Source organism: Nipponia nippon, unplaced genomic scaffold, assembly GCF_047370975.1.
Source record: "Nipponia nippon isolate SJK-2023a ecotype South Korea unplaced genomic scaffold, ASM4737097v1 scaffold_27, whole genome shotgun sequence".
Lineage (NCBI taxonomy): Eukaryota > Metazoa > Chordata > Aves > Pelecaniformes > Threskiornithidae > Nipponia > Nipponia nippon.
Window position 1 is genome coordinate 3991355 of NW_028262344.1, and position 11860 is coordinate 4003214.

At 49.4% G+C, this 11860-nt stretch overlaps 1 protein-coding gene across 5 annotated transcripts in view; it reads right to left on the reverse strand.

Annotated features, from left to right (window-relative positions):
• Nucleotides 1–11849, reverse strand: part of GFPT1 (glutamine--fructose-6-phosphate transaminase 1) — a 51916-nt gene extending 40067 nt beyond the window's left edge. The window contains exon 1 of one of the 5 annotated variants that reach the window (XM_087763081.1): nucleotides 11558–11849. In XM_087763081.1, the coding sequence (XP_087619207.1) occupies nucleotides 11558–11705 (148 nt within the window). In that variant the 5' untranslated portion in view covers nucleotides 11706–11849. Of the gene's footprint in view, nucleotides 1–7808; nucleotides 7834–7861; nucleotides 7983–8366; nucleotides 8432–11557 lie in introns of those variants that run through there. The other 4 variants (XM_087763080.1, XM_087763083.1, XM_087763085.1 and 1 more) reach the window with 4 other exon arrangements.
• Nucleotides 11850–11860: the final 11 nt, after the last annotated feature.

The window sequence follows — 11860 nt, forward strand, 5'->3', positions numbered from 1 at the left end:
TTCCATTTACGCCAAAGCCACCTACCATGGCATCCAAAGTAAAGCTACTTCAGAAGGCGTAATTATAACCAGCATGAATAATTATGGAAACATGAACACCGCTTTCATTTTTCTAAATTAGCTAAATAATTTCAGAGGTGAAACCTCTCTCCGTGTTTTATGTACCTTGGAAGCACGCGCTGAGGGTCCCCTTCCCACCAGACCCTGGAGCCTTACACCTCTTTTTGACGGCGCCGGGCAGCTCCTCGCTCTGGCATTAGCTGGGCCCGTCAAACAGCTCTCCAGAAGCAGCTACGCACTCTGCGTTCCCCCCGGCAGCGCTGCAGCCATCTCACTATGGCAGGGCCAGTCCCGCCCGGGCATACGGCTGCCTACTCAGTTATTCCACTACCACGGCACCCCACCAAAGGCCACTCAAGGGGGATATGCTCTTTTGAGCAAACGGGGACCGATGACGAGCGTTAAGGTGCTCTGGAGTTTGAACGTCAGGCTGGCCGCAGCGAGGCAGATCCTGGAAGTCCTTTCCAGCGAACGGCAGCCGCGTGAGAGGCACAAGCGCCTCGTTGGCGGGAGCAGAGAGGAGGCCTTCTTCACTGGCGGGGCACTGCGCTGAGCGACGGAGGGGCAAAAATGGAACAGGCTGTCAAGCTGGCATGCAAAGGGTGAAACAGGGCCACTGTGAGGTCTGGGGAAGGAACTGTGCGCAAAAGGTACAATATGTAGGGGCACAGGCCAAGAAGGGAGGAGAAGAGAGGACTGTAGGAAAGGTGGAGGGGAATTAGTGTAGAACAGGACCACAAGCTCGCTGTAGGTAGTCTGCTCTGCCACCTTACACCCCACCTTGGCTGCCCATCGGCGCCTCCAGGCCTCTCCAACCAGCAGCATGCCAGAGGCGTGATGGCAGTCCTCCCCCGTGCCCAGGGGACATCAGGCATCACCCCCGTAACGCTACCAGGCATGCAGCTGCAGAAACCCCAGCATGGTTCCAGGCCGTGACACTGCGTTTTAAACAAGGGTACCTTCCATGGAAGCCGAGTGGGGGGCCCAGCGCAGTCATCCTAACGGCCCTGCAGAAAGCACAGAGCCCGCGTCCCCTCCCGAACACCCCAACACACCCGTAACAGACGGAGCAGGCACAGCCCGGCGGGGGACACCCAAGAAACACGACGGCGTCTCGCTCAAAGCCCCAGTGAAGATCACTTTGCACAGCACTTCCCACACAGACCCTCGGCGCCCCAGCAAGGCCATTAAAATGAAGTCCGCCATGTGAAAAAAAGTCTAACTCGATAGATGGGCACAATTATTAGGCAGAAACTCGGTTTCCATTCATAAAATACTTTTGTACATGTGAATTGATCACGTTAGCCTCCATCCTGCTTCTGGGACAAGGACTGCAACTTATTCTGAACCAAAAAAAGGGCTTAAAACCAGAACTATTTCCCTCTAGGCAGGGCTGACTTTAGACATCTTTGTTAAACCTGACTCCAAACCAGGCAGTGGCTTGGAATGCTGTTTTCTCTGCACATTTTAGCAAGTTTAGTTACACTTGAACTTAAAAAAACAAAACCAAAAAACAAACAAAGAACCCCACCAACAAACCAAAACTTGACTCCTTGTCACAGATCGCAACTGCGAGCAGCGTACAACAAAATGCCATGTACTGAACGGACACAAAGTAGAAACCGACTTCCTCCAGGAAGGGACGGCTCATCTGGAATGAGACTGAAAAACCGTACTGTTTATTTCTACTTGGGCTGTAAACAAACAGAAAACATCTACCTAGAAAGGAGCCAACTTGGCATTTGTCTCAGGCATGGAAAAAAACTATTAATTACAGCACAATTACACTAAGATTATTCATGCGAACTGCAAAACAGTCTGAATCTAAGACTAAGAATGCCACAAAAAAAAAAAAAAAAAAAAAAAGCCCAACCCAAGAATTCAGTGCTCCTTATCAGAAAACCCAGGGACTATGAAAAGCAAGCCAACCAGAAGAAATGCAAATACAGTATTAACATTGCAAAATACGCAGACACACTCTCCCAAGAAGACGACTATGTAAACATTGGGAGATTCAGTTTCAATTCAGTTCAGCTTTTAGATCTCAACAGGAAAATAGCTGGAGCGATAATGGAGACACCACTATGAAAATAAAATTCTACGAACTCACCTGTGATCGATACGTTTTACAAATGAGGAGGCAAGAAGACAAGCAGGCTTAAAACTCACCTTAGAGAAAACAGGAAAAAATGGGAAAAAATAGAATAATATGTAAAAATGATGCATAATTAAAGTAAAAAATGGGACAATAAGACTGCTGAAAATGAACACGAGTCTTCCTAAATGCGTGACTTACTAATCCGCAAGCTAAAATCAAATATTTGAAGGCTTATCACCCATTTATGACACTTGATCATGATGAATTATGTGTAAATAACAGTTTCATTTACTGGAAATATTTTCAAATGCATTTCATTTTCCCCTTTTCAAACACCCCATAACGACACGATTCTTCATAGCTGGAGAAAGTTTCAATCCACGTTTAGAAAACAGCATTTTTACTGGCTCTACTCTAACTATTGGATTATTCAGGAATATATGAGCAATCACATCTTGTAATCACTTCCATTTTTAAGTACAATTCCACTGCCCTCGACAGAAACACCGATGAGAAAAAAAGACCCAAAGCATTAAACGCTTGTTCTGCTTCACTGATCTAAGTGTATTTTTGAGAAATGTTTATGTCTCCCAGCAGCCACCAATAGGGGCTCTGCAGATAAAATTTCGCTCTGGAATTACACCTCAAGCCTCCGGTCCCATCTGTGTAAATGCGCAGCGAGGAAGGCGGCCGTGCCGAGTCAAAGGGCGCTCAGGTGACACTTAACGTCCCAGCGTGACGCAAAGCCCTGGCCGCTCAATAAAAGAACCTCTTTCGACTCAGAAGCTGAACAAAGGATCGCTTCATCCAGCTACGAAACGTAGCCTTCTCCGAGGTGGAACGTGGCAGATGTGGGGTGGCACACAGCAACGCTACCTTGCAGCTTAGACCATAAAAGACCATTCTTCCACACACCAGACATGTTTTTCTCCAAATCACAATGCCTTGTTCTCTCCCTCCCTGTGCTTATATTCAAATCAACCTACAGGATTCGAAAGATGAAAAGATATCAATGGCACAGACCTTTGCAGCTGCTTGAAGGCTTCCACGAGGAGCATTCTGTCAATTTTTCTGTCAAAGTGACAATTCATTTAAATCAAACAGTCAATGGAAACACGTTGGTTTTGACGAAATTCCAACGCAAATCTAGCGAATTTCCATCAGGGTCCCATCTGGTGCACCACCAGCTTATCCCCCTTGCCAGCCTAGATGCCAGGTGCCAAACATATAGAAAGCTTGCAGTCCAAGCAGAACGTTCCTGAAACCAACCCACCGTCAATTTCAGGTTGCTAGCAGACCTGAGAAGAGGAGTTTCAGTTTCAGCTCAACTTACACATTTAGATACCATTCAACGCACGTGTTTTCCAGTAATAATGCCACACCTGCCCTCTGACACCCATGCTCCAGAACAAGCCAGAAAGAGGAAGCATTGCAGAAAACCAGGATATGCGAATGACATTTGATTACACTACTTGGACAAGCCTTGAGGTGGCATTGTTTGAGGTGAAACACGTGCCATGTGAAACCAAAAGAAAAGCCCTGTGAACTTCATTCTCGTTCAGCACTGTGTGTAATTGTGAATTCCCAGCCAAAATAAGACAGCAGCATGCGTACTACAGGAATTTCTATCTGACAGGCTCAGAAAACGCAATACCCCTATCTGGAATACACTAATATCCTTCAGGACTTGACACTAAGATACTTCAGGATTAGACCAGTAGTCACGCTTTACAACGTAATAAAACATTTCAACCAGTAAGTTGACACAGGACTTTGCACATGGACTGAAAAGACTTGTTCAAAGCGTGTCAGCTTATCATCCAATTCTTGAATCGCACTAAGACCCGCCACAGTAGGAAGTCCTGCATATACTTCTCTTAAGTGAAATATCTTGAGCAATGCACTTCAGAACATAAAACACTTCCTTTCTTGCAGGTTTGCCTGAAAAACCTTACCTGGTGAACCACCAGCGGAACAGGTATTCAGCTGCTTGTGAAACTCAACTCTCTCTTCGAACCGATGTTTAACACTCAAGCACAAAACCTAGGCCTTCTTAATGACAGCTACATAAAGAATTCCCTATAACCGGCTGACAGATTTTAACAGAATAGCATTTTTACCAAACGGACGTTCATTATTTCTACTGTTGACCATCACTAAAATACTTTTTCTGAGAACTTCATTTTCCTGTGTAACCTTTTCGGTGCTCGTGTTCCTTTATTTCACAGCAAGTTTACAGGAAAATGAAACGAATCGCCACTTCCAGGTAAGAATAAAGGATCTGCTCCAGTGTCTTGAATACATGAAGTTACTCCGGAGTAGCTTCTCCTAATCCTTTTCCCACAAAAGCAGAAAGCCTTCAGGCTAGGTTTACTGTCAGATTTACAAATTCCTTTATGTCACACCGTATACTGCTAAAACCATTTCAACAGGCGATGTTATCAGTACATCCACTTGGCAATTCCAAACAACCCTTTATCCTGGTGGTGATTATTAGGCCTCAAGTCTTCAACAAATCAGATGCAGGCTACTTAGGTATCACATACATAAATATACATTACAGATCGGGAAAAGTGATAAAAATGTTTATCTTCAAACTACAGCAGGGGAGACACTGGGCAGTAGCAGCAAGTTCTAACACAGATACTAACGGTAGCACAGAAAAAAGGCCCAGAACCGATGCTCTACACCCGCTGGAGCGGGCTCCTATTATTTGCTGCCCGGCGGTTCGGCAAGGTAGAACGCTGTGCCAACCCCTGCGTACTGAAACAACGCTAACTCTGCACAGTTTGAACGGGCTCAAGGTCAAAAACAAGCAGACTATCGTTATTATGTCTGCTAGCTGTATATGGGAGAGTTTATGTTCAATTCACCAAGTCCGCGCTGGGAAAAAAGCAAAGCAGAAAAACATCCACCAGTGAAGAACCACATTTGTCCACTGGATGCTTCTTTTACCGCCCACCCATGCACGCACCTCTCTCTCCAGCTAAAAAGGACAAGATTGCTCCTGTCTGCAGTAAACCACCAGGGCACCAATTCTATGGACCCGTTTCTGGGCAAGAGCCCCTACCCTCTGCTTCGCAGAAAGGCATACGCCTAGGTGTACAAACGGCATTTCGGCAGGCGGGAGGGCAGTCCCCACTGATGTCTGTGCAACCCTAAAACCTGAAACTCAAGTCTTTCTTAAGCCCGTTTTTATGTTTAGTAATCACTAGTAATACAAGACCTCAATCCTAACATCCCTTTTTGTTGTTAAAAACAGTCATGGCATAGGATAGGTTTACTTATTTACAGAACAGTCTATCAAGCCTGGCTACCTTGAAAAACCTGTTTTCCAAACTATTTCATAGATGTCATTGAACTGGTTTGGCGCATTCAGACCAAAGCACACCCAATTTATACCTAGCCCAGTCTTCAAACTGCAAGTGTGTAAGACATACCAAGAACAAAACCTAGTTTTCACTAACACTATTAAAAACAAAAACCCAGCACATCTACACAGAAGACCCGTCATTTATGCTAGGCGTCAAGGAACTGAACTTTGAGGCTGCTTTCCTTTACCTGTCAAGCGGTACAAGCACATCAGATCACCGGAGTTCATACGGTCATGCACACATAAACCTCAACATCAGATTGTCAGTAAGCTGAAAACATTGTGTTGGTAATTCCAATCTCGAAGCTGTCACAGGGAGAACTCAGATAACAATAGCAGCGTTGTCACCTTTTTTTAAAAAAAAACATTTTAATAACTACCTTTCAATCTGAGATGAATTGGTTAAAAATCTGAGCGTGGACCGCGTACCCACCAGGCAGCGTGGCAAGATAAAGCAATGCATATCCTGACTTACAAGTCTATTACAGAAACCTTGTCTGAGGGTTCACACAAGCAACCGGGACTGCACGGCTGTCACTACGCCGTGTAACACGGCCACTCAGACCCTGCAGAAGCCACAACATGAGCAATCAGAGCCCTCTACTCCAAGACGTAGACTACTGTCGCTTCAGTTAAGAGAGACAATTAAGCCTTGTTAGTGTAGTCCCCAGAGTACCTACAAGCCAGTTCTGCCTATTTATGACATTTGCAGGACTATCTGAGAGGGCAACGCCTCAATTTGTTCACCTTGTTCCTTTGCCGGAGCCTACTGCTGCTGCTGCATGGAAAAAGCCCCAAACTGCCACCGCAATTAACATTCCCTAACGCGAGCCGAGACCACCATCAATTCTGCCTTGTGCTCACCAGCCAGATCGCGAACGGCAGCAGCAGAGCAGACCGTGTACCTTTGTTTCTGCCAACTGCGCTTAACCACAAGTCACAAGAGTTCATGTGGTAGCACCCTCGGACTCCAAACAGTTCTCCTGTTCCCTACAAAAACCCTAACCGCCTTCAGCCACGCACTTCCTGCGTTCAGCAGCTCCTCAGTTTCCAAGGCTTATTTTTCTGTATTAACGTCCTCAGTTAATGCTCTCCTCTTCACATTTTTCACTCTATCTCTGGCTCCCAGAACAAGACTCAACAGCAGCACCAATAATCCCTGATGCTTTTCTTACTGTTTCATAAAATGTTTCAATACCCAAGAAGAACTTTGCTTATATCAAAAAGGGGAGAAACGCACTAAACCTTCAATGCAACTAAGCAACTACCCACAGTATTTTCAGGGCTTAGCACAGTTAAAAAGCTGAAGAGCAGAATGTTGATATTGCACATTTCCAAGGCTGGACCTCAAATAAGGGAAGCACGAGGCACCAAAACCATCCCTATTCTTGCAGCAAGCTATTTATAATAATAATTATCCCTTCTATTCTTAGCTTTACTCCACTTTGTACTTTTAACACAAATTAACATAGTGTTAAATGTAAGCTGAACTATGAATTTCTGATTGCCTCTTCATAGCGCTCCATAGACTTGACAGTTTGAAGGTGATACCAGCTCAATCTCACAAAAACAATGAAAGAAATGTCAACATGCACATCAAGTATAAAAACCACAATCCTGCTTAGAGCATCATTTTAATTTTGCACATAAAAATACGGGGGGGGAGGGGGGGGAACAAAAGGAAACGTGGAAAGACAAATAAAAAGAGCCAACAGATCACTGTTGCATAAATTTCCATGGGAAAACATGAAGCCGATGTGACAGAAAGAAAGAGGAAGAGAAAGAATAAATTACATTCCCGTGTCCAAGAGATAAGGCAGAGTAATTGTACTAATACGGCACATAGGAGAAGAAAGTCCCTCGGTGGCTTTGGAGAACAAGCCTCGCTGGCTTGTGCTCCCGTTCGCTTAAGGCATGTGTTCAACACTGGGAAGCTCCACGGGGGTACAAAGAGAGCGGGATGAGCTGGTGCACAACCCTGCCATGGACGCTTCTGAGCCTCATTTAAACCAATTTACCTGTCTGCCTCAAAACCTACATTGAGTAAGCTTAAATAAACGTACGAATATCCACGTCAGAAGTTGTAATGCCTAAAAAAATAACAATAAACACTTTCCGTCTAAAAGTGGGAGTGGTTATTCTGATAGGACCAGAGCCACGTTTGGAAACGCTACCGGTGAAGCCTGTATCCTATAATGTACACGTTACTGACGTCCACTGGGGCTTAGGCTCCTAAGTGACTTCGTTGCTTTTGAAAACTACAACCTATAAACCCACCCGTCACCATCCTCAGCACCACCCGCCACCGAACCGAGACCCGCCAACATCACCAAGTGCCCGGAAGGCTTCTGCACCGAGGAAACGGCGTATTTTTAGCACTGCCGTGCCTCACGCAGACCGAGGGCGCTGGCCTTTTGTACGCTCCGGCCGCATTTGCACGTAATTTGGGGAGAATTTGCCCTTTCAAGTTACTAACGCGTCGCAAGACGCCTCCCCCAGAGAAACATATGCGGACGGCAGACAAGACGCTGACATTCTCAGATAACGGAGATGGGGCCCCTTGTCGCTACAACCGAGGCAGCGCAGCAGCGGCCGGCCCCTTTTTTCCGCTCCCATCGCCGGGGGTGCGGCGGGGGCCGGGCCGCTCCGCCGCGGCACGCTTTGGGCACGGCACCGGCCGGCCTAGCGCTGCTCCCCGGGGGGGGGGGGGGGGGGGGGGGGCGCGGGGCCGGGCCCCGGCCCCCGCCGCCCGGGCCGCCGCTCCCGCAGCCGGGGGCCGCGCCGCGCTCTCCCCCCCCCCCCCCGCCGGCCCGCCCGGCCCTGCCCGGCCCTTACCGCACATGCTGCGCCCCGGTCCGCGGCCGCGCCGGCTCTGCGCGCCGGGGCCGCGCCGCCCGCCCTCCCGCCCGCCCCCCGCGGCGGGGCCCAGGGCGCAGGCCCGCCGCCCGCCCCGCCATTGGGCCGCGCCGCCCGCCCCGCCCCCGGCCCGGCCCCGCCGGGACGTGGCAGCCGGATCCGCGGCCGCCGGCGGGCGGCGCCCGGGGCCCCGCACGGGCGGGGGAGGCCGGCGGACAAAAGGCTGCCCCGTCCTTCCCCCTGCAGCGGGCGGGACGGCGGAGCGCCGGGCGCCAGCCCCGCGACCCCCCGAGCCGGCGGTGGCAGCCGAGAGCGGGGAGGCCGCGCCCGCCCCGCCGCCGGCTCCCCGCGAAGGGCCGCGCCCGGCGCCTGCCGAGAGCGGGCAGGAGCAGCGCCAGCCGGGGCTGGCCCCCGGCCTCTCGCCGCAGTCGGCGTGCGGAGGGGCCCGGGCTGCGAGCCCCCAGCCCCTCCTCCAGGCGCAGGGGCAACAAGCGGCAGCCGGCTGCGGCGCAGCAGCCCCCGGGCCCCCGCACCCCCCGGCCTCCCCGCACCCCCCGGCCTCCCCGCACCCCGTCTCCTCGTTTTCTGCTCTGTAACAGCACCTATTCAGAAGCAAGATAAAGCAACCATTAAGATGACTCTGCAAAGCACAGTGGGCTGGGCGCAGCTGACAAAGGAGCGATGCAGCCGGAGAGCTTAGTTAGGCCGTCTGCACGTAGCTACCGGGATCTAACGCGGTTTGAAATGCTTACTACAAGCCTAAGGCTACAAAAAGACAGCAATCCCTTCTTAAGGAAAATGCTGTTCACTTAACTTTATCTTGACACTAAAAAGTCAATACAGATTTCCTTGAAAAGCCCATAAAACAACCTACAATGTTAGTTTACATCAAAAAATCGGGACGGGGTAGATTTTGAGCCTGCTGCAAGAAGACCCTGGCCGCACACCAACAGAAGCAGGAGGGTGACCGATCCAAGACCCAGCAGAAGTTCGTGGCCAGCGCGCACGGCCGCCTCTGCTTCTGTTCAGCGGCAAAGACGCCGCAGGAATAACCCACGGCAGTTAGCCCCGGTTCCTAGGGCTGGCTCGCGTAGAGCAGCGATCCGGAATCGAGCTGCTCGGTGCTTTATTCCCCCTTTGTCAGTGGTGAAGGCGGAGGGCGGCTGACTCCAAATTCTGAGTTTTTTCCACTTCCACACCTTCCAGTAGGATGCTGGGTGCCTGGCGGCAGGGGAAGCCGATTTCCCGGGCGGGAAGGGAACTACGGACCCATCGTAGGAGTGCAAATCAGAACGGCGGTCACCAGAAATACACGCTGGCACAGAAACCTTGCTCTCCTCAGCCTTGGCTGCTGTTCAAGCTCTGTTACTGATCTACCAGGCACACCGGATCCATCTCCTGGTTTACACTGCTGCCCCGCAGCAGCTCCCACTTCACGCCTTCTCACCACTCGCAGAGTTTCTTAAGACATTCCCTACAAACCTACGATAATCCATAGCGTTGTCTGAAGACAAACGAAGGGTATCACCCCGCTCCTAACGAGGGATGCCCCACGCCTGAAGCAGCACGGACAGGCCTTACGAACGCTCCCAAAATACACAGTTCGTGTCAGCAGCACAGCAAATACCAAACTTTACGACTTAAACCTGTACCATACTTGATGTTACAAAAATGAATCCTTCACACTGACGCCAACTCATCCATCCGTATGTACTGATCTGATGCAAATTCCTCAGAATCTTACACATACAGAAAGCCAGCTCCCTGCGTTTAGTCTTTTAAGCAGCTATTTCATTTTTTCCCCATAAAAGCCAGCATTTATGCCCTACGTAACTTGTTACTTTATCCTGCGGTTTGCTGTACGTACAGTACGTGGCTTTACTACCATATATACTTCGTGCGGATGTGGATATGCAACTTACTACCAAACGGAGAAACGCGAAAACAGTTTTCCAAACTATTACACGTGAGCCTCTTAAAATTAACAGAAAGGGGTCACGGCTGGGAAAAAAATACCCGCTTCCTTCTCCTCGAAGCTCAACACGCTTCACTTGAAATAGAAGTTCTGGCTAAAGGCCTGAATTTTAGATTGATCGCAAACTATCAGCTCCTGAAAAGAGCCTGCTTTGTGATCCCCAATATAACGCATTCTGAGCGTTAACATCGGGTAGCGCGAGCTACTGCCTCCTGCTAGGGTGCTGAGAGTACCTGCTCCAAGAACGCTGTCAGCAAAGGCTGCGGCTGGCGCTTGCTCCACACCGTACGCGCTACGGCGTTATCAGAAGACTGCCTTACAGACACACAGGCTAATTTCTCCTAGAAGCATGGAATGAGTCACATCCTGACAACACACACATCTCCACCTGTGAACAGTTTCAAGATGACAAGAGTTTAGATCGCTGTAATCAACTTTTTCTGTGAGAGAGAGTGCTAGAACAGTGCTTAGGAAACATGAATGGATTTTGTGTTTTCTCACTGAAACGGGTGAAAACAAAAATGGCTGAATAGCAGACTGTAATTCTGCACTTATCTACGGCACAGCAAAAATACCAAAGTACTTTTTTTTCTTTAAAAAATACCAGAATAATTTCAAGCAGTCGTTACTATTTTAAATGTAACGACTACCTGCCATTTATAGAAAAACTTCACAGTCAAAAAACCTCGCTGCCCTGAGCGCTGCGGTACAGCACAGCTTCCCAGCCCCCTAACCGAAGGGCCCTCTTTAAAGAAACAGCTGCAAGAACACCCCGCTCCGTCCCACACTGCCGCCGAGGACGCCGGCCACCTCAGCAACTCCTGAGCTAAACGCCGAACAGTCGGTACTATGTTCCCATTTGCCTCGGGGTCCGCGAGCGTGAAAGGCTTTCTGGGCGAGCAGAGGAGAGGGGCCGCCTCTCGCTAACAGCGATTCTTTCCACGAACTAAGCTGTTCCAGACAGAGCTTGGAAGGTTCACAGAGAAACTCCTCATGATTTGGGCCGACGCTGTTACCGCATCGGGCTGTCACAGCATTAGCTTACCGTTATTGCTCATGCTGCAAACACAGTTGGGTTTTGTTTCGTTCCCCAAGCGAGAACTGCCGCTTGCCCCCCTCCCTCTGCTTTCGTTTCTCCAGAGCCCCCCCATCGCTTCATACTGTAGAAACGCAACCGCTGCCCTGAAGAGCTTACTTTGTAGTGGGACAGAACAGGTAAGAGAGGATGGGATGCGAGCACTACGCGCTTCTCTCTCCACAACAGAGCTTGAGGAACTTGAGGACACGCAGGATACACGCTGGACATGGAATCTCTTCAGCCTCGAGATCACAAGATGCTTCATCTTCAGCCTCAGTGCACGCAGGCTTCATTTTGTCCTATCTGTACAAATCGAAAGCCCGTTAAAAACAAGGCTGGAAATACAAAGAGAGGGGCAGAACTGGATCCTTACTGTACCTGGAAGAGATTAGTACTGCTTAATTGACGAATAAAGACCAC